Below are 26,879 nucleotides of genomic sequence, written 5' to 3'. Positions count from 1 at the left end.
AAAAATTTAAAAAACCGGGGTTCCCATGGTGGGAAATCCTGGTCCTTAATGCATCCTTGCTGCTGTGGGGGAGGACCGGATTTAGGTTTGATGAGGGAGGCCCTAAGCCACTGAAGGTAATGGGGCCCTTTATATGTCCAGATGTCCTTTGTCAACAACAAATGGTCGCTGCTTTTTGTGTTGAATACATGCTATGTGGTAATTTATGGACCTAATAGATATTGAAAGCCATTTGCACATAACAAAATATGTATTTTGTAATTGCTGTAATTGCTGAACTGAAATACAATTCAGAAGAAGTCTATTAATAGTGAAATAATTATTTAGCTCTAACTTAAATTTATCTTTTCTTCATAACAAACTGAATAATGCAAACACATTGGCATTTGGCAAAAACAGAAGTTCCTTTAGAAACACAATTGACAAAGACTCAGAAACTTGCAATAACATGAAACAATAATAGGTGTAAATATATGATGCAAACTACTAATAATAATAAATAGCAGAATATAGGCACCCTATATATAGATAGGAGCAAACCAGTGATAATTTAGGGAGCAGGCTAGCAGGCGGGGCCCATGGCTTACATCATAGGAGCCTACACAACACAAAACACTCTTGCTGTATGTAGGTTTTATTTTATTTGTTTTTTATCATATTTTGGAATTGTACATTCAGTTTTTTCCCCCTTTAATTTTTTTTGGGGCCCCCAAGAGAGTGAGGCCCTAAGCTATAGCTTGTTTAGCTTATACATAAATCCGACACTGGGTGTGGGGAGGGTTTGTCTATGGAGTCCTTTACAGTTTGGTCCTAGGCAGGGCCGGCCCACCCATGGGGCAACATGAGGCAACCGCCTCAGGCGGCAGGTTCCACAAGGGCAGCAGATCCCAGTGTAGAGCTTTATTCCCCACTTGTTCCTCAAATAGATATTCACTCACACCCTTCTTGAGGAGGGGGCACCATTTTGTGGTTTGTGGTTTGCCTCAGGTGTCAAAATGTCTTGGGCCGGCCCTGGTCCTAGGAATTATTATTCCTACTAACGTCACCGTAGCGGTAGCAGCAGCAGCAGCAGCAGTTATCTTATGAATCTTCTTCAACATGAGTCTTACATAGAAGCAATGAAAAGTTGCTTTAAAAACATCACAAAAATAGCAACGAAGTTAAAAAAAAATGTAAGAAAATAGGTTTATTTCCTTCTCAAGCAAGAAATTTAGTGAAGATATACCATATTAATTATTTTTCTAAACTTAAAGTTATGATTTGGGTTTTCTTTCTCCTATGATAGTGGATGGAAATTTTTTTATAATCTTTTTCCTGATTGTAATTTGTGTTTGTGTGTGTGTACACACACACAAATTTCACACACATTTTGTATGTGCCAAGTAACGTGTACCAAAATGCATATACTAGGTTAAAAACATGCATAAAATCATAAATCATGCATTTTTATGAACACTTCACCCTAGCACGTGCATTTTTATCACATATTAGGAGAAAATGTAGGAGACCTGCATTGCAAAATTCAGAGAAGTGCAAATTTTCAAGGCTGGCTGTGTTTTGGTTCTTGTACTGCTTTGGAAAATGCAAAATATGTAGGTCCACCATTAAATGTGAAGTGGATTTCTCCCTCATCTCTGTAAACAAGAACAAACAGTTTGTGTTGGATGCTGGAGACTGGGGACTGTAATGGTTGTAAGGGGGTTACTTGTGCGTAAGTTGCCTTCAATTTCAGGTAGATTGCCTGGTTCACCATGCCTTGGCTGACAGCCCACACTCCGTGGCCGGTCAGTCGCTTGCAGAATCCATCAGTGGGCGTTTCTTGAACCTCTTCCAGCATAAGAGCTGTTTGACGCCAAGTCTCCTCCTACTTTCCCTGCGCAGAACTCGTCTGCGCAAGTAAGGGGAAGGCAGAGGCGTGTCAGCGCTCTCCCCACTGGTCTCTGGCGAAGGGTCTTGGAGCCCTGTCTCCAAATCCTCCATCTCCTTCTCTTCTCTACTGGTGTTACGCTGAACTCCTTCCCCCCTGCTGGTCCCCTCTCCTGCATCGTTTTGGAGCCTTGCCTCCACCTCTCGCTCTGATGTCAGTTCCCTGACAGGGACCTAACTCCACGAATGCCGCCTTCCCTCTAAGATGGGTTTTGAAAATAGCATGTTAAAAGCACACCCAGTTTCCCCTAGACCTGTGGCCTACCTTGTCGAACAGAGCAATGTAAAGCGAGAATCCAAAGTGGTCCTTCAGGCTTATCTTGTCCGCCAAAGAGTTGCAGAGCTCTTTGGCTGTTGTCGCAGAGTCTGTCAACAAGGTCTTCGTTGTCCCATCCATGAACGTCACGGGCAGCATGATGGGCTTCTTAGATTTGGTTGCCTAGCAGAAGAAAGGAAAGCCATTAATTAAAAAAAAAAAAAAACTAAGGCAACTGTAGATTGCAGGCTTCGGATTTTCGACCTAATGTAGGACCTTCGATAAAATCTCCTCCCGTGCTTGGTATTGTGGCAAATTGTCAGCCAATTGGTGCCAAAGAAAGATAGAACACTCTTTATGTAGGCAACAACCGCAGCAAGAATACTCATCGCAAAGTATTGGAAGACTCAAGATTTGCCCACTCTGGAAGAATGGCAGATGCAAGTGATAGACTATATGGAACTGGCAGAAATGACTGGCAGAATCTGAGACCTGGGAGAAGAGTCGGTGGAAGAGGACTGGAAGAAGTTCAAAGAATATCTCCAAAAACATTGTAAAATGTTTGAATGTTAAAATGATGTTTGATATAAAGATAATTTGGCATCAGTGACATAGTAAAAAGAAATATGCAAAAATGTTTTAAGAAAAAAGGGTGAAAAGACCAGAGTAAAATTATGTCGAAACTAAACAAATGATACAAGGGTTTAAGTTATAAAGAACATGTGAAAAATGGATTTAAAAGGAAAGGGAAATCGAAGACATAATAGGTTGAAATGTATAACATTGAATAAGATTGGAAAGAGGGTAAGGAATTGCTGAATTTGATTGTGTAAAGGGGAACACAGAAAAGGGAGATGTGAGGAAGTCAGGAAAGAGGGTTATAAAGACAGTAAGCTAAAACAAGATTTTTAACTTTTTTCTGTTTTTTGTTTTCTCTTATGTTTTTTATTGTGCTTTATTGTTCTTGTTGGATTGTGTTGTTTATGATTGTTTCTCTTTTTTGTTTTGTCTGATTGTGATTTGTTTTATTATGTAAAATTTTAATAAATTTTAATAAATATTTTATAAAAAAAGGTATTGTGGCAAATATTTAATGTTCTACGCAATACCTCAAGGACCGCCTCTTCCCATATGAACCTACCCGGACCCTGTGATCACCTTCTGAGGCCCTTCTTCGTGTGCCTCCTCCTCGAGAGGTCTGGAGAGTGGCAACACGAGAATGGGGCCTTCTCTGCAGTGGCTCCCCGTCTGTGGATTGCTCTCCCCAGGGATGTTCGCCCGGCGCCTTCATTATCCACTTTTGGGTGCCAGGCAAAAATGTTCCTTTTTAATCAGGCCTTTGGCTGATCCGATTTACATCCTATACCCTTTTAAAATGTTTTTTTTTGGGGGGGGTTGTTTTTATTTTTATTAGGTATTTTGTGGTTTTATATCTTGATTTTATTCTGTGAACCGCCCTGAGATCTCCGGGTATAGGGCGGTACAGTGGTACCTCAGATTACAGACGCTTTAGGTTACAGACCCTTCAGGTTACAGACTCCGCTAACCCAGAAATAGTACCTTGGGTTAAGAACTTTGCTTAAGGATGAGAACAGAAATCGTGCGGCGGCAGCAGGAGGCCCCATTAGCTAAAGTGGTACCTCAGGTTCAGAACAGTTTCAGGTTAAGAACGGACCTCCAGAACAAATTAAGTTCTTCACCCAAGGTACCACTGTATATAAATTCAATAAATAAGAATGATAATACAGTCATACCTCGGGTTACAGATGCTTCTTGCGTTTTTTCGGGTTACAGACACGCCAAAACCCGGAAGTACTGGAACAGGTTACTTCCGGGTTTCGGCAGTCGCGCATGCGCAGAAGCGCTAAATCGTGCTTTGCGCATGCACAGAAGTGCCGAATCGCAACCTGCGCATGCACAGACACAGTGCTGTGGGTTGCGAATGCTGTGGGTTGTGAACGTTCGTAACCCAAGCGTCCACTGTAATAAAAAACAGGATTAAAATAGGACCCCATAGGCACCACACGTTCAAGGCAGCATCGTACCACTTTAAACAGTCATGGCATCACTCCAAAAGAAATTACTGGGAACTGTGGCTTGTTATGGGTGCACAGAGTTCTTTGGAAACCTCTATTCCCAGATACAGATAGGTAGCCGTGTTGGTCTGCCATAGTCAAAACAAAATAAAAAAATTCCTTCCAGTAGCACCTTAAAGACCAACTAAGTTAGTTCTTGGTATGAGCTTTCGTGTGCATGCACACTTCTTCTATTCCCAGAGTTTCTTTTCCAGAGTTCAGATTGTTAAACCAATCCAGGAATTGTAGCTCTGCGATGGGAATAGGGGAGATTCGCCTGGTGCCTTCATTATATATATTTTAGGTGCCAGGAGAAAACATTCCTTTGCAACCAGGCCATTGGCTGATTAATATTCTACGGCCTTTTAAATCTGTTTTGGGGAGGGGGTGGTTATAGTTTTGTTGTTTCGGTTACTGTGTTTTTATCTTGTATTTGTATTCTGTGAACTGCCCTGAGATCTTGTGATGAATGAAGGGCAGCCTATAAATTATAATAATGGTGACGGTGATGATTCCCAGAAGCTGTAACGAACTACAGTTCCCAAGATTCTTTGGGGGAAGCTATGACTATTTAAGAGACATCACCTTGCCAACAAAGGTCCGTATAGTAAAAGCTTTGGTTTTCCCAGTAGCGATGTATGGAAATGAGAGCTGGACCATAAAGAAGGCTGATCGCCAAAGAATGGATGCTTTTGAATTATGGTGCTGGAGGAGACTCTTGAGAGTCCCATGGACTGCAAGAACAACAAACCGATCCATTCTTAAGGAAATCAGCCCTGAGTGCTCACTGGAAGGACAGATCCTGAAGCTGAGGCTCCAGTACTTTGGCCACCTCATGAGAAGAGAAGACTCTCTGGAAAAGACCCTGATGTTGGGAAAGATGGAGGGCACAAGGAGAAGGGGACGACAGAGGACGAGATGGTTGGACAGTGTTCTCGAAGCTACCAGCATGAGTTTGACCAAACTGCAGGAGGCAGTGGAAGACAGGAGTGCCTGGCGTGCTCTGGTCCATGGGGTAACAAAGAGTCAGACACGACTAAACGACTACAACAAATGACTGTTTAAAGTGGTACAAGACTGCTTTAAATGTATAATGCAGATGGGGCCTTAAAGAACAACAAAGGTTCTGGAAATATTAACTTTCTGATGTTTATCCCCTCAAGAGTGCTTTTGTGTTCATGGAGGAAAACATCACCTTACTGATTATATTGGTCTCTTGCAATAAGGCTTACATAAATCAAGCACGCTTTACCTGAAGTTCCAGCCAGCTTGGCGGCTGAGTTCTTGTCCCATTGGCAAACGTCCTTCTGAGCCTCTCTTCACAATATGGAGCATAACCTGGAGGCCCTCCATTGATGAAGTTCCTTAAATACTGTACGCCAAGATAAAAGACGGCAATGAGAACTTCCACATGGCTTTCAAACATTCAGAAACACAGTTGGCAGTACCATGTTTTTAAATATTAGATTTTTTTTTATTTCATGCTTCCGATTTCCTGTCCAACATTTGATTCCTGCCCACATCCCCCAATTTTTATTTTTATTTTTGGAATGGTTGCAAATATGTGGTTCTGCTCTCAGGCGAAATGTGCAGAACAACCAGTCCTCCTACTTAAATACGAATAAAAAAATTAAGAAAGAAGTTACAACCCCCCCAAAAAAACATTCCCTAGTAAGGATAGTTAAGTAAGTATCACAACCATTCAAAACATCTCTCCATCCCACAAAATAAATAAATAAAACAGGGAGGTGGCTTTGCATCATAGCAATTTTAGAAAAAAGTTTAAAGCGCCAACACGGTCCTGAAAACCTAATGTGAGAAGCGGACTTTCCTAGTTTCACAATTCCCCCCTTTTTTAAAAAAGTAGTCTTCTTGAATTTCATTTATTTGGTTTTTCAGATTAAAATTTTACAGTCATATATCAAACATAAATAATAAAAACAAGATTCCAAGGAATCTCTTCCCCTTTGTGGGTCCTATGATTAATCATTTCCTCCTGCATCTTTTATCCAAATCTTATACCTCTCCATTGTATGCAGAATTCACCAACAAACTACAAGTGAAATTCCTATGCTATAATAATAATAATAATAATAATAATAATAATAATAATAATTATTTATGTGTACCCCGCCCATCTGGATGGGTTTCCCCAGCCACTCTGGACGGCTTCCATAGAAACCAAAAATACAGTAAAATATCACAGATTAAAAACTTCCCTGAACAGGGCTGCCTTAAGATGTCTTCTGAATGTCAGGTAGTTATTTATCGCTTTGACATCTGATGGGAGGGCGTTCCACAGGGCGGGCGCCTCCACCGAGAAGGCCCTCTGCCTGGCTCCCTGTAGCTTTGCTTCTCACAATGAGGGAACCGCCAGAAGGCCCTCAGCGCTGGACCTCAGCGTCTGGGCAGAACGATGGGGGTGGAGACGCTCCTTCAGGTATACTGGGCAGAGGCCGTTTAGGGCTTTAAAGGTCAACACCAGCACTTTGAATTGTGCTCGGAAACGTACTGGGAGCCAATGTAGGTCTTTCAAGACTGGTGTTATGTGGTCTCGGCGGCCACTCCCAGTCACCAGTCTAGCTGCCACATTCTGGATTAGTTGTAGTTTCCGAGTCACCTTCAAAGGTAGCCCCACGTAGAGTGCATTGCAGTAGTCCAAGCGGGAGATAACTAGAGCATGCACCACTCTGGCGAGACAGTCCACGGGCAGGCAGGGTCTCAGCCTGCGTACCAGGTGGAGTTGGTAGACAACTGCCCTGGATACAGAATTGACCTGCCCCTCCATGGACAGCTGTGAGTCCAAAATGACTCCCAGGCTGCGCACCTGGTCCTTCAGGGGCAGAGTTACCCTATTCAGGACTAGGGAGTCCTCCACACCCACCCGCCCCGCTATCCTACTAACGATTTTAACTGTTTACAATGGTCTTACAAAGATAAGTTATAAATTTCCCCCCATGCCTTGTTAAAATTTTGATTTCTGATTCTTCTAGTCATTTTAGCCATTTTGGCATAGTCCATCAACTTCACCTCCCATTCTTCTCTGGTAGAACAACAATTCCAACCAAGATCCAACATTACCTTGACAAACTTTTCTGAAGGGGCGAAGCAGCCCACACACAAGGAGACGAGGATCCACCCTCGGGCATGGCTGCTTTTGGAAGGGTTCTGGGTCAGCTGTTTGGAGATCTGGCAATAAATTTCATCCCTGCCAGAGGAAGAGCGGTAAGTTTGGATCATAACTCTCAAGTTCCCCCACAGACAGAATCCATTTGCAAGAGCTAAGGAGAAGTGCTTGTTGCAGACAGGCTTGTGTACCAGTGGAAACAGTGGGCAGAGCATCTCTTGGCTCAGCCTTCTGCATCATCGAAATACTTTATTGTCACTTGAAGCGGGTGGCGCTGTGGGTTAAACCACAGAGCCTAGGGCTTGCCGATCAGAAGGTCGGCAGTTCGAATCCCTGAGACAGGGTGAGCTCCCGTTGCTCAGTCCCTGCTCCTGCCAACCTAGCAGTTCGAAAGCATGTCAAAGTGCAAGTAGATAAATAGGTACCGCTCCAGCGGGAAGGTATACGGCGTTTTCTTGCACTGCTCTGGTTCGCCAAAAACAGCTTAGTCCTGCTGGCCACATGACCCGAAAGCTGTACACTGGCTCCCTCGGCCAATAAAGCGAGATGAGTGCCGCAACCCCAGAGTCGGCCACAATTGGACCTAATGGTCAGGGTTCCCTTTACCTTTACAACTTGTATACAGTGAGATTACACGAACACCCCCCACTCAGCTCTCTTAGTCTAAATTCCCCTTGCTTACTGATGCACACCCACCAAACCCCAAAGTCAGTTGCCCTGTTGTTATCTTTTCATTCAGCAGCCTAACAGCCCACGGATAGAAGCTGTTCTTTACCCTGTTGGTGCGACTAATCCTGCTTCTATATCTTCTGCCTGAGGGCAGGAAATCAAGAAAGTGCCGGCCAGGGTGTGAATCATCCCTGAGAATTTTCCTCACTCTCCTGAGGCAACGTTCTTCTGCTATTTCATCCAGCAGATTCACAGGACAGACCATAATATCTTGTGCTGTATTCACCACCCTCTGTAGGCACTTCCTATCAGATGATGTCAAACCAGCGTACCACACCGTGTTGCAGTAGGAAAGGACACTTTCTATTGTTGCCCAGTAGAAGGAGATCATCAAATGTTGATTGGCATCATTCTTTCGCAATACTCTGAGGAGATGGAGTCTCTTTTGGGCTTTCTTAACCACCTGGGTTGTATTGATTTTCCAAGTAAGGTCTTCACTGAGATAAACTCTTAGGAATTTAGAGGAAAAGACTCTCTCCACACAGCCCTCCCCGATGTACAGCGGGGCTAGTTCTTCTCTCTTCCTCCGAAAGTCCAACACCATCTCCTTTGATCATGATGACCTCCAGATGCAACATCCTTGTCCATTTGCTGTGCCAACTGGGGCTGATGGGAGTTAGAGTTCAGGAGCATCTGGAGGGCACTGGGTTGGAGAAAGCTATCTTGGGAGGATCAAATACGGAAAACCCCCACAGACGATGCAGAAGAACAGGGCACAGAAGTCTCTCTTTGGAGATCCCAGTTGTTTTTCCAATCTACACTTCTCCACATTTCTACATCAGTTTAAGGTTTTTATTTTTAAAGTCCTCATGAATTTTAGTGTAAGTTTCTAATAATATATGCATTTTATAGCAATCCCTTCCCATTTTTAAGGTTACTTCCCAGCAATATGTGTATTTTAAACACACCCACACCCACACCCCACACCCCTATCATCTATCTATCTATCTATCATCTATCATCTATCTATCTATCTCTCTATCTATATCTATCTATCTATCTATCATCTATCTATCTATCTATCTATCTATCTATCTATCTATCTATCTATCATCTATCTATCTATCTATCTATCTATCTATCTATCTATCATCTATCTTCTATCATCTATCTACATATGCATTCATACATATTTGCTTGGAGAACTGCATCACAAAATTTGGATAGATTTGGATAAATGGGGAATTTTGAAGGCTAGCTGTGTTTCAGATCACAGTTTGATTCAGAAAGTGTGAATGAGTTAGGTTCACCAGACTGGCTTTCTCGCTCACCCCTGGCTGCCTTGTAGCAGGAGTGCCTACTTTTTGAATCCAGTTATGCACTGGTTGTACATTGGTAGAAAAGAGTGAGGCAAATATTCCTAGAATGCTGGTCTCTGTCATTCAAAGGAAACCAAACTCAGGCAGTGCTATCATTGGAACTTCTTGCCACTTGAAGGAAATGGTGGGTGTGAACAATATGTTAGAAAAAAATGGGTTTCCGTTTCAGTTTCTCTCAGTTTTGCCAATCTTTTATCCACTCTGTTCTCCACATTTCCACATCAGATTGTGAATTTTCTTTTAAAATCTTCATGAAAAATTTATCAGCATTGCAGTGCAAATTATTCCTAATGCATACATTTGCAAATGCAATTTTGCCTAATGTACACATATTAGCAAAGCAATTTTCTGTCAACGCATTTCTTGTATGTCATTTTCTGTCATTTTCTGTCATATATTGCATTTTTATCCCAGTCTATATATCTTTGCACACATTACTTTGCGGGGAAACTGCTTTGCAAAATTTGGAAACATGCAAATTTCAAAGGCCGGCTGTTTCAGTTTGCATATTGTTTTGCAAAGTGTGAATTACGAAGTTTCTCCTTTAAATGCAAACTGAATCTAATTCCTCCCCCATCATCCCTTGAGAAGACCCGGTGACCATTTTAACGCCCATACAGAATGTTTCTTCTTTTTCATACTAATATCTAACCTTAATGCTGGCCTGAGGATGCCATTACCAATAATGAAATGGAGCTTTTCCAAATTTGAGGTAGGCCGGTCCTCTAGCATGCTGTTGCCTTGGACGGTGGACTCACCATCATGAAGACGCTTGGTCACCTAAAAAAAACAGAGGGAGGGAAGGAGTTAACCTGTGAGATGTCCCCCCCTCCTCCCTAACTCCCACCCACATACAGACTGAGGGGTAGGGACCTTGATAACCTAGCTCTGCTCTAATACTCAGCCAGGACATTGCTGAGACAACTTGCATGCTTGATCTCAGCTGCAGGAGCACTCTCCGTGGTCCTGAAACCACCCCTTGCCCTATCCCCAAGGTGCTGATTCCTGCATAGTCTTGCACAGTTATCTCCCGCTTGGACTACTGCAATGCACTCTCCATGGGGCTACCTTTGAAGGTGACCTGGAAACTGTTGGTTTCTGTGTGTTGCCACTGTGCAGTGCTTGGAGTCACAAGACTCTGTTTTGCATACCAGACATTCCAGGCTGTTGGAATGCTCATGGAAGATGGGAGACGGATGTGATGTTACTGTTCCCTGTTCCTTTGTTTTTTCAGTTGCTCTCTGTCTTTCGCTTTTCAGTTGCTCTCTGTCTTTAGCTTTTCTGTCTGCGTAGTTAGGAATAAATCTCTTAGCAATGTAGCTCATAAATCTCATCACTTCTGCTGCTTTGATACTCTGATGAATGGGGAACGTGCCTGGAGGCTTATCAAAGGCTCAGGTCGTTAATTATTGTCGGAGGAGAGAACAAAGGCTTCGACCGGAGGAGGATGAGCTTTTCCAGCTTGGTCGTAGCTGAGATTCCAACAGAAACTTCAACTAATCCAGAATGTGGCAGCTAGACTGGTGACTGGGGGCAGCCGACGAGACCACATAACACCGGTCTTGAAAGACCTACATTGGCTCCCAGTATGTTTCCGAGCACAATTCAAAGTGTTGGCACTGACCTTTAAAGGCCTAAACAGTCTCAGCCCAGTAGACCTGAAGGAGCACCTCCACCCCCATTGTTCTGCCCAGACGCTGAGGTCCAGCGCCAAGGGCCTTCTGGCGGTTCCCTCATTGTGAGAAGCAAAGCTACAGGGAACCAGGCAGAGGGCCTTCTCGGTGGTGGCACCCGCCCTGTGGAACACCCTCTCATCAGATGTCAAAGAGATAAACAACTACCTGACTTTTAGATGACATCTTAAGGCAGCCCTGTTCAGGGAAGTTTTTAATGTGTGACATTTTAATGTACAGTGGTACCTCGGGTTACATATGCTTCAGGTTACATACGCTTCAGGTTACAGACTCTGCTAACCCAGAAATAGTGCTTCAGGTTAAGAACTTTGCTTCAGGAGGAGAACAGAAATTGTGCTCTGGTGGCGCGGCAGCAGCAGGAGGCCCCATTAACTAAAGTGGCGCTTCAGGTTAAGAACAGTTTTGGGTTAGTTTGAAAATGGTATAAGTGCAATTTATTCAGAACAAAAAGCTAAATTGATAGTTAATAATGTGGTGACTGAAGAATTTAAGATAGAAAAAGGAACACGACAGGGTTGCCCTATCTCTCCATTACTATTTATTTCGGTCCTGGAGGTGCTGCTGAATATGATTAGAAGGGATCGTTTGATTAAAGGAATTCAGGTCGGAGCCAAACAATATAAATTGAAGGCTTTTGCAGAAGAACAGTTTCGGGTTAAGTACGGACCTCCGGAACGAATTAAGTACTTAACCCAAGGTACCATTGTATTTTTAATCTTTGTTGGAAGCCGCCCAGAGTGGCTGGGGATACCAGCCAGATGGGAAGGTACACATAATAAATTATTATTATTATTATTATTATTATTATTTTCCAAGTAAGGTCTTCACTGAGATAAACTCTTAGGAATTTAAAGGAAGAGACTCTCTCCACACAGCCCTCCCCGATGTACAGCGGGGCTAGTTCTTCTCTCTTATTATTTTAGCCTCACTATCTTGCCTGCCTGCCTGCCTGGGAAACCAGGAATGACTGACCTCTGTTTGCTTGCATCATCCCTCCTCCTTGGTGGTGGGCATCCCTGTAGCTCATGAAGAACCCAAACATGGCTAAGGGAGCTGGGCCTGTTTAGCCTGGAGAAGAGGAGGTTAAGGGGTGATATGATAGCCATGTTCAAATATATAAAAGGATGTCACATAGAGGAGGGAGAAAGGTTGTTTTCTGCTGCTCCAGAGAAGCGGACACGGAGCAATGGCTCCAAACTACAAGAAAGAAGATTCCACCTAAACATTAGGAAGAACTTCCTGACAGTAAGAGCTGTTTGACAGTGGAATTTGCTGCCAAGGAGTGTGGTGGAGTCTCCTTCTTTGGAGGTCTTTAAGCAGAGGCTTGACAACCATATGTCAGGAGTGCTCTGATGGTGTTTCCTGCTTGGCAGGGGGTTGGACTCGATGGCCCTTGTGGTCTCTTCCAACTCTATGATTCTATGATTCTATGACGATAAAGCAACCCTGGTCAGAGGCAATAACACTTCTGGATATCCACTCCTGGAAACCACAGGAAGGCAGCGAGCTCTTGTGCTCAGGTCCTGATCGCTGGTTTCCCACAGGCATTTAGCTGGCCACTGTGAGAGCAGGATGTTGGACTAGGTGGGCCATTGGCCTGATGCAGCAAGCTCTTCTTATGGAGAAGGTCTCTAGTTCAAACAATGGCATCTCCACCCAGGGCTGGAAAAGACTCCTCTCTGAAACCCTGCAGAGCTGCTGCAGTGCAGAGCAGTGTTTCTCAAACGTGCAGCTGCCGTTGGACCACAACTCCCATCATCCCTTAGTCCTGCTAGCTAAGGATGATGGGAGTTGTAGTCCAACAGCAGCTGGGGACCAGAGCTTGAGAAACACAGCACAGAACAGCTATTTATTTATTTCATTCACAAATCGCTTCCTGTGAAGCATCTCAAAGCTGTAAGTATATGGGAGGTATAAAGCAGCTTCTTATATGGCAGGTATAAGGCAGTCCTCTCCTGTTATGCCCCGCAGAGGACCTTAAGGTCCACAAATGACAACATTCTAGAGGTCCCAAGTCACAAGGTGGTTAGGTGGGTCTCAATTAGGGTCAGGGCCTTTTCAGTACTGGCCCCAACTTGGTGGAACACTGTCACAAGAGACCAGGGCCCTGTGGGACTTGACATCTTTCCGCAGGGCCTGCAAGACAGAGCTGTTCCGCCTGGCCTTCAGTTTGGACTCAGTCTGACCCTTATGTTTCCCTCCCCTTATGGTTTTGACTTTTGAGAGCGAGCCAGTGTGGTGTAGTGGTTAAGAGTGGTAGATTCATAATCTGGTGAACTGGGTTCGCGTCTCCGCTCCTCCACATGCAGCTGCTGGGTGACCTTGGGCCAGTCGCACTTCTCTGAAGTCTCTCAGCCCCACTCACCTCACAGAGTGTTTGTTGTGGGGGAGGAAGGGAAAGGAAAATGTGAGCCGCTTTGAGACTCCTTGGGGTAAGTGATAAAGCGGGATATCAAATCCAAACTCTTCTTCTTCTTCTTCTTTTAAAATGAGACTGCATTTTAAATTGCATTTTAACCTGTATTTTATTTTATTTTTCTCTTACGTTTTTACTGAAATTTTATTGGTGTTAGCTGCCCTGAGCCTGACTCTGGCCGGGGAGGGCAGGGTATAAATAAATTATTATTATTATTAGTTGGTATAACAACAACAACAACAACAACAACAACAACAACAACAACAATAATTTATTATTTATACCCCGCCCAACAACAACAATAATAATAATAATAATAATTTATTATTTATACCCCGCCCATCTGGCTGGGTTTCCCCAGCCACTCTGGGCAGCTTCCAACAAAACACTAAAATACAATAACATATTAAACATTAAAAGCTTCCCTAAACAGGGATGCCTTCAGATGTCTTCTAAAAGTTTGGTAGTTATTTTTCTCTTTGACATCTGGTGGGAGGGTGTTCCACAGGGCGGGTGCCACTACAGAGAAGGCCCTCTACCTGGTTCCCTGTAGCTTTGCTTCTCACAATGAGGGAACCGCCAGAAGGCCCTCAGCGCTGGACCTCAGTGTCTGGGTAGAATGATGGAGGTGGAGACACTCCTTCAGGTATACTGGACCGAGGCTGTTTAGGGCTTTAAAGGTCAGCACCAACAATTTGAATTGTACTCGGAAACGTACTGGGAGCCAGTGTAGGTCTTTCAAGAGCGGTGTTATATGCTCTCGGCGGCCGCTCCCAGTCACCAGTCTAGCTGCCGCATTCTGGATTAGTTGTAGTTTTCAGGTTACCATCAAAGGTAGCCCCATGTAGAGCGCATTGCAGTAGTCCAAGCGAGAGATAACTAGAGCATGCACCACTCTGGTGAGACAGTCTGCAGGCAGAGAGGGTCTCATCCTGCGTACCAGATGGAGCTGATAAACAGCTGCCTTGGACACAGAATTGACCTGCGCCTCCATGGACAGCTGTGAGTCCAGAATGGCTCCCAGGCTGTGCCCCTGGTCCTTCAGGGGCACAGTTACCCCATTCAGGACCAGGGAGTCCTCCACACCCGCCTGTCTCCTGTCCCTCAAAATTAGTACTTCTGTCTTGTCAGGATTCAACCTCCATCTGTTAGCCGCCACCCATCCTCCAACCGCCTCCAGACACTCACACAGGACCTTCACTGGTTCCGATTTGAAAGAGAGGTAGAGCTGGGTATCATCCGCATACGGATGAACACCCAGCCTGTATCCAAGTGGCATCCCTGGGTATGTGCTGATGGGCCCTGCCAGGGCATTGGGAGCCACGGCAGCTGACCAAGGGGTCCAGATGTTGGACTGCTAACAGAGAACTTGTGCTTTCCATGTTGCAAAGAACTATTGCTCACCTCTTCGGTGAGCTTGGATTTCTTCTTGAGGGTCAAGGAGACCAGCTTGTGCCGCACGCTGTTCTTCTTATGGCTGTCTATGTGAGCGCTCTGCAAAGGCAAGAGGAACAGTCTTATTTCATAGAACTGTAGAGCTGGAAGGGACCTCAAGGGTCATCTAGACCAACCCCCTAGAAATGCAGGAAACTTTTGCCCAACGTGGGGCTCAAACTCACAGCCCTGAGATGACGAGTCCCACGCTCTGCCAACTGAGCTCGAGAGAACTGATTCCATGTGCATAATGCAGTGCTGTGCATGGGTTCGGGAGGTCTGGGTTCGAATTATGCCAACCCTGCAGGGCAGCCGGCACCCCTCGTACAGCTTCCAGGTCATGTGGCCAGCATGACTAAGCCACTTCTGGGGAACCAGAGCAGCGCACAGAAACGCCGTTTACCTTCCCGCCAGAGCGGTACCTATTTATCTACTTGCACTTTGACGTGCTTTCGAACTGCTAGGTGGGCAGGAGCAGGGACCGAGCAACGGAAGCTCACCCCATCGCAGGGATTCGAACCACCGACCTACTGATCAGCAAGTCCTAGGCTCTGTGGTTTAACCAACAGCGCTACCCGTGTCCCTGTGCATTAAAAGGTAAAGGGAACCCTGACCATTAGGTCCAGTCGTGACCGACTCTGGGGTTGCGGCGCTCATCTCGCTTTATTGGCCGAGGGAACAACAACAACAACAACAACAACAACTTTATTATTTATACCCCACCCATACAAAAGACCACCATAGAAAGAATCAGCAAAACGAAATTCAACCTTAGATTAAAAACTGAGATCTCAACTTGCAATTTGTGAACTAAATTCTCACTGGCTACAGCAGTGAGTCTTGTGGCTCCTTAAATTCTAATAGGTTGGTTTTTATTCATTTAACTCCTCCTTTATACCATCCACTGGTATTAAACACATTTCTGCTACCCTGCCTCTTACCTCTGCTTCGCCTTGTAGAGCTTGGAGTTCTTTTTTGTACGTCTTCTTCCCCAGGGTCTCATAAATTTTGGTCATCACCGGGATTTTCTCGCTGCCATCGCTCATTGCTGTGTGGTATTTGGGCTCAGGAAAGTCACCCATGAAGCGAAGAATCGTAATCCATACCGCAAGGGCTGCCTGTTGTTTTTAAAAAAGAACCGTAATCATCAATTTGTCAGTTATCCTTTGCTGGGGCAGGAAGAGGCAGATCTCCAAATGGGATCACCAAGGATTCTGACTTCCATACTTTCTTCAACAATAGCCTTTCCCCTCCCTTCTAAAGTAGACTGCTGAAATCAATCCATCGTTTTATTTGAATGCCGCCTTTCGAACGTTAGAACTGTGCTGAAAGCAGCTTGCGAAATATCAAAAAGTTATGTGACTAAAAAAATGACAAAAATACTCACAAGCAGTAAACAAAATTTCAAGAAGTACACAACCAAATTGAACAAGTCCCACATAAATCATAAGTTCCAGTTATAGATAGGTAGCCGTGTTGGTCTGCCATAGTCAAAATAAAAAAATAAAAAAAAATAATATTTTTTTGCTACTGGAAGGAATTTTTTTTATTTTGTTTTGATAAATCATAAGATCAAAGATAAAGATACAAAAAATTACCGTATTTTTTGCTCTATAGGACGCACTTTTCCCCCTCCAAAAATTAAGGGGAAATGTGTGTGCGTCCTATAGAGCGAATGCAGGCTCCTTGGCTTCAGTGATAGCAACGCAAAGCCTCCGAAGCACAGGGGGAGTGCTCCCTCCACACTCCGGAGGCTTCGTGTTGCTTTCGCTGAAGCCCGGAGAGCGAGAGGGGTCGGTGCTCTCCCGGCTTCAGCAGAGAGGGAGAGCTGTGCAGCGCCCCTTCTGCCAAGCGGGAGGAGAAATGGAAGGGGCTCCGTTTCTCCTGCCGCTTCGCTGAAGGGGCACTGAGCAGAGAGGGGGAGATTTTTTTTTTTCTTGTTTTCCCCCTCTAAAACAAGGTGCGTCCTATGGTCCGGTGCGTCCTATAGAGCGAAAAATACGGTAACAGCAACAACGCCCCTTTACAACGCCCTCCCAGGCCAATATTCTGTTCAGCAGTCTCCGATTTCTTAGCTGGAGTCAGTCCAGGCCCTGTCCTCCAGGTGGAAAAAAAAGCCTGCAAGGCAGGGGGCAGGTCTTCCAGGACTCACAGCCAAGATGAAGAAAGCTTGCGGGGAAAACCAGGAGTGAACAAAATCAGGTAAGATTCACAGGGCCAGTTCACACAACCACTACTGGTTTCAGAGGGCTAGTTAACACAACCATTACTGCTCTTCTCCAGAGCTGTTCACACAGACTCACCAGCTGGTCTCCCTCATCCTCGTGGTACAGGAGCGGCTGCTTGAGGGGCCGGCGTATGTATGTTTGTGTGGTCGTGCCCTGGAAGTACGTAGCGGCAAACTTGGCGAATTTGTACTCCGAGATGTCTTCCTCCTCCTCCTCTGGCAAGGGCAAGGCTGTTTCAAGGTCGTCTTCCTCCAACTCTTTTTGTGCCCTCTCGAGATCCTGGGGAGGGGACCAGCGGAGATTTAACATGGTTCAGTCTGGGTCAGGGGCACCAGGTCTTGGGAGCGGAACCCTTTTGGACCCCCCGAATATTTTGGGTGTGTGGGCTGGGCCCCTCCAAAGTCCAAAAAGCGTGGAGGTAAATTGTGGAGCCAAACAAAGTGCAGTTCCAGTGGCCAACTCCTTTTTCTCCTCCTTCTGCCGGTGGCGGCCCTAGGAGGAAAAAGAGGAGGAGCCGCCGGCCATTGAAGCCATGTGGCCACCAGCTCTTCCCGACATTGGGACGTCACACACGCGATGTTGCCTCTCCCCACTCCCTACAAATCACCTTCACAACAACAAAAAAAGCTGAGCCTAACAGCAAATCAACTCTGGATGGCTTTGGGCTGGGAGAAGATGCTGCAATTTTGGGGTACGCTCTTCCTTCCTAGGCTTACTGTATTTTTCCGTGTATAAGACGCCCCATGTATAAGATGCTCCCTATTTTGGGGGACTCAAATTTAAGAAAATGGGGGAAGATGGCACAGAGTTATTGAGTTGTTGAACTTTTTTGTGGAGCTTTTTTTAGGGAGGATTGCCGAAATCGCTCACCCAGACGGATCGCTAAATCCACCTCCCGTCTGTCCCATCGCTGGCACAAGCTGCCAGTCACCCGCACAGCTGCCGGAGCGTCAGCCAATCAGCACCACCCACTGATGCAGCAACCAATAAAATGCACAATAGCCACTGACAGCCTCAGCAGCAACCAATCAAACGCCAACCATATGCGCTACCCATGTATAAGACGACCCCCACTTCTTAGCAGGATTTTTAAAGGAAAAAGCATAGTTTATACACGAAAAAGTATGGTAATTTGATACATTGCTTCTCTAAACCAGCGTCGCCCCAACTTGGCGCTGGATCGGGGTGATGGCAATTGTAGCCCAAAACATCTGGAGGGCACCAAGTTGGGGAAGCTGCTTCCTCAACATGCTAGCAGAACCATGATATGGAGTGGGGTGTGTGTGTGTTAATGTCTCCTTCCAGTTACCTCAAACCCATTGGGGGCCTGCCCTTCTTGGCCAGGAAAAGACGACGTGGTTCCCAGGAAGCCAAACATTTTGTCCACCATGTCGGAGTCGTTGACGGGTTCGTTCCGGGCCTTTTCCATTTTCTGCAAGAGTTCCTTCTTGCGCCGCGCTTCTTCTTTTTCCTTTACTTCCCTTTCTGCGTCTTCCCGAGCCAGCTGGGCCAGGCGTATCTAAGAGAGAGCTGTGGCAATGAGTAACCAGGATCCGAGAGGCACACGGGCACCAGGCAAAAGCTCTGCCCCTTTTGCTCAGTCGTCGCAACACAAAATCCCGGGGCCACCATTTCTTGCCAAGAGACAATGGTCTAGGCAAATCAATGGCACCGCCATTGGAAACAGCAGCAATTACCAACAGTAGAAGAATGGCGACAGAAGGTAATGGAATATGCAGAAATAGCCAAACTAACAGGGGAAATTCGACAGCAGGGCGAGGAAACATTTAAAAAAGAATGGGGAAAATGTATGTTGTATCTAGGAAAGATAAGATGAAATAGTAAAACCAGCAGAATTGGAAACAAACCTCATAATGGGAAAGATTAAGAAAAGTGATGGATAATGAAAATAATAAGAAGCAAAATATATAAGGAAACGAATATAACTAACAGTAGTGGTAAATGAATACAGGCAGACAACAATAATTGTATAAACATTAGGACTTGTTTGTTTATGGATACACTATGGACAAATATGGAAAATGAATAACAATATATAAAATGGAAGAAAATAATGCAATAAAATTATAAAAAAAACAGAAGAAGGAAGGAGGGAAGTTAGCTCTGAAGAGCAAGTATAAATGAAAAATGTAATACAATATGTGTATGTAGAGTATCTAATTGAAAAACTAATAAGATTATTTTGAGGGGGGGAAAGAATTACCGCTTACATTAAAAGAAATTTAAAAATAGCTCAAAAATGAGGAGTGGGCATATCTCTTATGATATCTGAATGGACTGAAAAGATTTGGACCATAGTAAATATGATTAAGCTAGCTTACTACAAAGATAATATAAATCAGCCTAACAGAACTATGGAAAATTGGGTGGGTGTTTTATACTGTTTTGGAATAAGAATTCCAACCTTATGCTACTTTCAACCTGCTATAACAGTATTTCTTCATGCTCTTCATATTTGGTGTATTTTGAACAAAGTAAAAAAATTCCTTCCAGTAGCACCTTAAAGACCAACTGAGTTAGTTCTAGGTATGAGCTTTCGTGTGCATGCACACTTCTTCAGATACGAAAGCTCATACCAAGAACTAACTTAGTTGGTCTTTAAGGTGCTACTGGAAGGAATTTTTTTACTTTGTTTTGACTATGGCAGACCAACACGGCTACCTATCTGTAATTGGTGTATTTTGTTTATTGATAAAAATAGCGATAAAGAAATTTCAAAGCAGTTTGCAGTAGGGAAAATTCGTGCTAACACCATTTAAAGCAGTGAAACCAAATTGTAGACAACAGGGCAGAAGGACCCAGTGCTACTGATCAAGGAAAGTTTTGGCAAACCCGAGTGGGAAACCTGGTGCTATCTAGAAGCAATTGGATTCCAACTCCCATATGCACCAGCCAGCATGACCAATGGTTAGGGATGAAGGGCCCTGGAGTCCAGAAACATCTGGAGGGTCACAGAATCACACAACCGTCCGTGCCTCCAGGATGACCCTTGTACCGTTTTGTAAAGAAAATTTCAATACCTAAGTAGTAAGCAATAAAAATGTGCTTTCTTCACTAGTGCACACACACACACACACACACACACACACATTTCAGACTGGCACGAATCCACCATCTATATCTTTGCTGCCCTATCAGAATGTTTGTTGGTTTTTATTGTTTCTTCTTCCATTATTTTTTTAAAAAAATATTTATATATATATATATATATATAGTATATTTGTGTAACTTTCTTTATACATTAACAAATGAGCCCCATATTTTCTCTAGCCTAGATATAATAGCTCTATTCAAAGTAGCCCCACATTATCCTTGACCGAGAAGAGGTAAGACCAATCTCTCAAAAAGGGTATATGATTATTGTAAGTTTAGGAAACACTCGTATAAGCTATTTCAAGTTATTTTTCCTCTCCCCTCCCCCTCCATGATGTTCAAGGTGTTAAACATGGTTATCCTGCTCCTCCATTTACCCACACAACAACCTTGCAAAGTAGGTTAGGCTGAGAAGGCGTGACCGTCCCAAAGGCCACCCAGTGAGCTATGTTCACACCCGAGCGGGGATTTGAACCCTGGTCTCTGAAGTCCTAGGGATGTGGGTGGTGCTGTGGTGTGAACCACAGAGCCTAGGACTTGCCGATAAGAAGGTTGGCGGTTCGAATCCCCGTGACAGGGTGAGCTCCCGTTGCTCGGTCCCTGCTCCTGCCAACCTAGCAGTTCGAAAGCACGTCAAAAGTGCAAGTAGATAAATAGGTACCGCTCCGGCGGGAAGGTAAACGCCGTTTCCGTGTGCTGCTCTGGTTTGCCAGAAGCGGCTCAGTCATGCTGGCCACATGACCCGGAAGCTGTACGCCGGCTCCCTCGGCCAGTAAAGCGAGATGAGCGCCGCAACCCCAGAGTCGGTCTCTTTGCCCTTTACTCTGAGGTCCTAGTCCAAGACTCTAACCCCTACACCACCTTGGAAGCCCTCAATGTATTCCGGAGAGCCAGTGTGGTGTAGCGGTTAAGAGCGGTAGACTCGTAATCTGGTGAACCGGGTTCGCTTCCCCGCTCCTCCACATGCAGCTGCTAGTCACACTTCTCTGAAGTCTCTCAGCCTCACTCACCTCACAGAGTGTTTGTTGTGGGAGAGGAAGGGAAAGGAGAATGTTAGCCGCTTTGAGACTCCTTAGGGTAGTGATAAAGCGGGATATCAAATCCAAACTCCTCTTCCGGTCCCAAGTTCTTAAGGGCTCTGTCAACTAATATGAGAACTAGGGACACCCAGAAATGGTGGATTCTGCACCATAAAAAAAGGGATACAGAACAGAAGCGTCAACCCACTTGGTGTTTCTTCTCCGCTTCCTCTTTCGCTTTCTTGGCACTCATCTCCTTCCTCAGGCGTTCCTCTTCCAGGAGGCGGAGTTTTTCTGCTTCCAGGCGGCGGCGGTACTGGGGGAAGGAAATTCAGAATAATAATAATAAATTTTTATTTATATCCCACCCTCCCCAGCCAAGACCGGGCTCAGGGCGGCTAACAACCAATAATAAAAACAAGCTGATTAAAATACAATTTAAAAGATTAAGATACAACATTAAAACAATTAGGGAGCAATCTCATCATAGGAGGAGAAAGGAAAAAGAAAAAGGGGGAGGGGATCAAACTGATTCTGAGCCAAAGGCCAGGTGGAACAACTCTGTCTTGCAGGCCCTGCGGAAAGAAATCAGATCCTGCAGGGCCCTGGTCTCATGAGGCAGAGCGTTCCACCAGGCCGGGGCCAGTGTTGAGAAGGCCCTGGCTCTGGTTGAGGCTAATCGGACTTCCTTAGGGCCCGGGACCTCTAGGGTGTTGCAGAAATGGACTTTAAGGTCCTCCGTGGGGCATATCGGGAGAGGTGGTCCCGTAGGTACGAGGGTCCTAGCCGAGAAGCACTGCTTGAATGGGTTGCTCCATTCATTACCCAGCCTGCAGTTTAGAAGGTAAATGGCAACCAGGGAGAACAAGCTAGATATGAGGCAGGAGACATATGAAATGAACAAAAATGGAAAGAGCAGGAACTTCCAACACTGGAAGACTGGCAGGCGAAGATGGTGGAGTATGTAGAGATGGCCAAGTTGATGGGGAAGAACCGGAATCAGCGTGACGAACTGTTTCGAAAGGACTGGAACAAATTTATACTAATTGTAAACATCGGAAAACGTTTGTAGGTTTGAACTGAAATGTTTTGTAATGTAAATATAAGGAACAGATTTACCGATAACAAGGTGAAAAGTTATAATAAGATAGAAGGTAAACGTGATTATAGAAAGAAAGAAAAGAAAGAAAAGAAAGGGGCGAGCACGGGCTGCCCCGACCTTAAATGCACTCTTCTAAGCCCGCCCCCGCCGCCAGCCGATTGGCTGGCGTGGTGAATGATGAATCCCGGGGTTCCCAAGTCCCGCCGGGCTGCAGCCAGCCCCGCGAGGCTGTAGGTGGGGCGTGAGCCCGCAACCCCCCCTCCTTATGTCGGGAGTGGCTTTATAGAAATGCGAAATATACAGAAAGATGTGCAGAAGTCAGAAAGGGGGAGGGAAGGAGGTCGATGCTCTTATAGAGTAATGTATTAAGTTACAGAATTATGCAACAAAATGTGATCGTGATAAAAGTGGAAAACGTAATAAAAAATCATTTTTAAAAAAAGATATGAGGCAGGAGACATATGAAATGAAGGCTGTGGTGACTTGGCATTTGATGACAACTGTACTGGGGGGGGGGACATACTTTCCCCACAAACCATCTGAGTACCCAAAATCTCCTTTCCCCAACTAATTTTCTCTCCGCTGGAGAGAAGGTATGTAAACTCAATATCTTTCCCCTGGTGGAACAGAAAGCAATTTTGTTTTAGGGGGCGGGAATCACCCATGAAGTGGGGGCAGATGTCAGGGACTTGACTGGACACTGAGGAGTGGGTACCAGGAGGAGTGGGTTAGCTGTGATTCCTTCACTGCAAGGGGTTGGACTAGATGACCCTCGGGCCCCTTCCAACTGTACAATTCTACGGTTCTGTGACCAAGTGGCTCACAGAACCTGGCTCCTCCAGGTCCTAGTTCAACATTAACTACTACTACTAATTTATTTATACCCCGCCCATTTGGCTGGGTTTCTCCAGTCATTCTGGTTGGCTTCCAAAGGAGTATTAAAATACAATAACCTATTAAACATTAAAAGCTTCCCTAAACAGAGCTGCCTTCAGATGTCTTCTAAAAATCTGGTAGCTGTTTTTCTCTTTGACATCTGGGGGGAGGGCATTCCCCAGGGCGGGTGCCACTACTGAGAAGGCCCTCTGCCTGGTTCCCTGTAACTTAGCTTCTTGCAGCGAGGGAACTGCCAGAAGGCTCTCAGCGTCCGGGCTGAATAATGGGGGTGGAGACGGTCCTTCAGGTCTACTGGACCGAGGCTGTTTAGGGCTTTAAAGGTCAGCACCAATACTTTGAATTGTGCTCGGAAACATACTAAAACTAAAACTAAAACACCACGCCGGCCCTCATCGAACCCTAGGATATCCCATACCTAAAATATCTATCACAGACACCATTCAGCTTCACAGCCCCTCCCAACAATATACTCCGCTGAACTGAAATGCATTTTTGTTTTATGAGATGCACCTCTTTCATTAAATTACTATTTTTCTGTTCCATTTGGAACAGTTGTATTTGTTTTTGTGACTGATATATGTTTTTGTGGCCCACCTTGGGACCTTATAGTGAAGGATGAATAAGGTATCTTTCTATATAAACAAACATGTAAGGTGGTCGTCACGCTGCAGTTCAGTGTAAGGTCAGACCAGCAGGCAGGCAACTGAGTGAGTGAGCAAGCAGCATGGGTAAGCAGGTGGCACAGGGGGGATGTTTAATGAAGGGGGAGGTGCTCTGGGGTTGGCCAGGTGTGGGGAAAGAGGGAAGGCAGGGCTGGCGAGTGGAGAGAGCAGGGGAGCAGACCCTAGTAAATTAAAAAAATAGAAATACGCCTCAGGATGGCCTTTAGGGGCAAAGCAAGAAGCACACTTACCTCTCCCTTCAACCGCTTATAGAGGCGTCGAGCGATCATTCCCCTGGCATAGGCTTGGATGGTGAAGACAGCCCAGAGGCGATGGCGGAAGGCTCTGCGCACCAAGAACCCCCGGCACTTGGCTTGGAACTCGATGATGCGCTTGCGGGCCATGTGGTACCTCTTGTGCAGCTTGCGGGACCGGTAGAGGGCCTGCAGCCTCAGGAAGCCGATCCTCATCTGTTGGGGTGGGGGAGAAATTCAGAGAGCAATTCCTACACGCAAACAACTGACATAAAGTGCACTGATCTAAATTAACCCGGGGATCGAACCTGCGGCCTTCTGCATTCAAAGCAGATGCTCTTCCACTAAGCTATGGGTCCTTAAGGTAAAGGTAAAGGGACCCCTGACCATTAGGTCCAGTCATGACCGACTCTGGGGTTGCGGCACTCATCTCGCTTTACTGGCCAAGGGAGCCGGCGTACAGCTTCCGGGTCATGTGGCCAGCATGACTAAGCCACTTCTGGCGAACCAGAACAGCGCATGGAAACGCCGTTTACCTTCCCACCGGAGTGGTACCTAGTTATCTACTTGCACTTTGGTGTGCTTTCAAACTGCTAGGTTGGCAGGAGCTGGGACCGAGGAATGGAAGCTCACCCTGTTGCAGGGATTCGAACCGCCGACCTTCTAGGCTCTGTGGTTTAACCCACAGCGCCACCCACATCCCTTACCCCATTCATTATTTCCATCCCTGCTGTAGTCTAGAGGAGCACCTCTGTTCTAAAGGTGCAATTCAGCCTTGGGGGGGGTATGTGTGTGAAGACACATTGTGGGTTGTCTCAGTCTTGATCTAGACCATGCTGAGACTTTGGGGAGCCATGGCTAGTCAGCCATAGGCAATCCTGGGCTGGGTAGGCACAGGGGCGGAGGAATTGGGGTGCAGTGGGAGCGGGCCACCTTGGGTGTCACCACTGAGGGTGGCTGACAAAATGTCGGGCCTCACTCACCGCAGGGCCTGCAGAGTGCCTGAGCCACGCGTCTTTCCTGGGAGTGACACGGTGGTTTGGGCGCCCGCAGGCTCTGGGTGAGTTGTAAGTTTCGGTGACGTGAGGCGGCTGCCAGCAGCAAAAAGACTTTTGGATTGATTTGGCAGTAATACCAGCGTGTGATGAGATGCCGCAAATGCACAGAGGGGTATCATACACATAAAATCCACACAGAAACACATCATTCCTTATTTCAACTCGCTTGTGGGAACAACTCAGAGGCCGTGGAAGAAGGAAGGTTAACAACAGGAAGAATTAGAGGAACCATTGGAAATGACTATTAAAAGCAGCAGAGATATGAGATGATCAGAGCCCCCCAAACTTGAAGCATGGGAAGTCCCAATAATAAAAAAATATATAATTCGGCAGAATATTTGGATTATCTGATATGCATATGTATAATTTGGAATATTTAATGTGATTTGATTGGATTGTTAAAATGGAAAGCTTAATAAAAATGATTTTAAAAAAGAAGAAGTTTGGGTGACCTGAGAGAGGAGAGGGGGAGCTGTAAGAGGAATGGGTTGGAGGAGGGTTGATGGAGTCCAAGGGGAATGGGGGTTTGGTGAGTGAGGGGGGGGGCTGGGGAGAAGAGTGAGAATGGGGGAGGGGCAACTTGGGTAAGATGTATGGCGAATGGAGGGTCATTTAAAAAGGTAAAGGGACCCTGACCATTAGGTCCAGTTGAGGACGACTCTGGAGTTGCGGCACTCATCTCGTTTTACTGGCCAAGGGAGCCGGGGTACAGCTTCTGGGTCATGTGGCCAGCATGACTAAGCCGCTTTTGGTGAACCAGAGCAGCGCACGGAAACGCCGTTTACCTTCCCGCTGGAGCGGTACCTATTTATCTACTTGCACGTCGACGTGCTTTCGAACTGCTAGTTTGGCAGGAGCAGGGACTGAGCAACGGGAGCTCACCCCGTCGCGGGGATTTGAACCGCCGACCTTCTGATCGGCAAGTCCTGGGCTCTGTGGTTTTGAGCTCTAATGCGAACAGTGGTAGCGTGGGTGAAGCAAAGAATGCAGGGGACTGGGCCGCGGGGAGAAGGAAGGGAGGTGCAGTGGGGGCGGACTGCCCCGGGTGTCACCACTGAGGGGGTGACAAAAGGCCAGGCAACACTCACCACGGGACCTGCAGTGAGCCCGAGTCACGCATCTCTCCTGGGAGTGATACGGTGGCTTGGACGCCCGTAGGCTCCGTGCTGCCCCAAACGGTTTGCCCGCTGCCTCTTCCTCAGCTATAGGCAGGCTAAGTGGGAGGAGACAGGCAGATTCCTTGGAGTGTACTGCCCTGTCTGGCCACGCCCCATGGGCACAAGGCCCGCAGGCAGCTGGCCCCGACCCTGGGCACAGGGCATGCGCACTGCCCCAGGTGCCTGATCAGCTTGCTCCGCCGCTGGTTAGGCAATCGGTCCAGGATCCTATATGCTTCAGGCATACTTAGGTAAAGGTAAAGGTAAAGGTACCCCTGCCCGTACGGGCCAGTCTTGACAGACTCTGGGGTTGTGCGCCCATCTCACTTAAGAGGCCAGGGGCCAGTGCTGTCCGGAGACACTTCCGGGTCACGTGGCCAGCGTGACATTGCTGCTCTGGCGAGCCAGAGCC

The 26,879-nt window shown here is 46.0% G+C and overlaps 1 protein-coding gene across 2 annotated transcripts in view; it reads right to left on the bottom strand.

The window, feature by feature from the left end:
• MYO7A (myosin VIIA) overlaps positions 1–26,879 on the bottom strand; it is a 183,702-nt gene that overhangs the window by 40,265 nt on the left and 116,558 nt on the right. For both annotated transcript variants that reach the window (XM_079973282.1, XM_079973283.1), the window contains 10 exons: positions 24,250–24,468; positions 21,546–21,653; positions 18,514–18,723; positions 17,280–17,483; positions 15,918–16,094; positions 14,947–15,036; positions 10,085–10,212; positions 7,339–7,465; positions 5,510–5,629; positions 2,192–2,365 (listed from right to left, as the gene is read on the bottom strand). In XM_079973282.1, coding sequence (XP_079829408.1) covers positions 2,192–2,365; positions 5,510–5,629; positions 7,339–7,465; positions 10,085–10,212; positions 14,947–15,036; positions 15,918–16,094; positions 17,280–17,483; positions 18,514–18,723; positions 21,546–21,653; positions 24,250–24,468 — 1,557 coding nt within the window. The remainder of the gene's footprint in view (positions 1–2,191; positions 2,366–5,509; positions 5,630–7,338; positions 7,466–10,084; positions 10,213–14,946; positions 15,037–15,917; positions 16,095–17,279; positions 17,484–18,513; positions 18,724–21,545; positions 21,654–24,249; positions 24,469–26,879) is intronic.

The sequence above is a fragment of the Podarcis cretensis genome, assembly GCF_951804945.1.
Source record: "Podarcis cretensis genome assembly, chromosome: 4".
NCBI lineage: Eukaryota > Metazoa > Chordata > Lepidosauria > Squamata > Lacertidae > Podarcis > Podarcis cretensis.
Note: the sequence above shows the minus strand (reverse complement) of the source record. Positions and strands in the feature narration are given on the sequence as shown.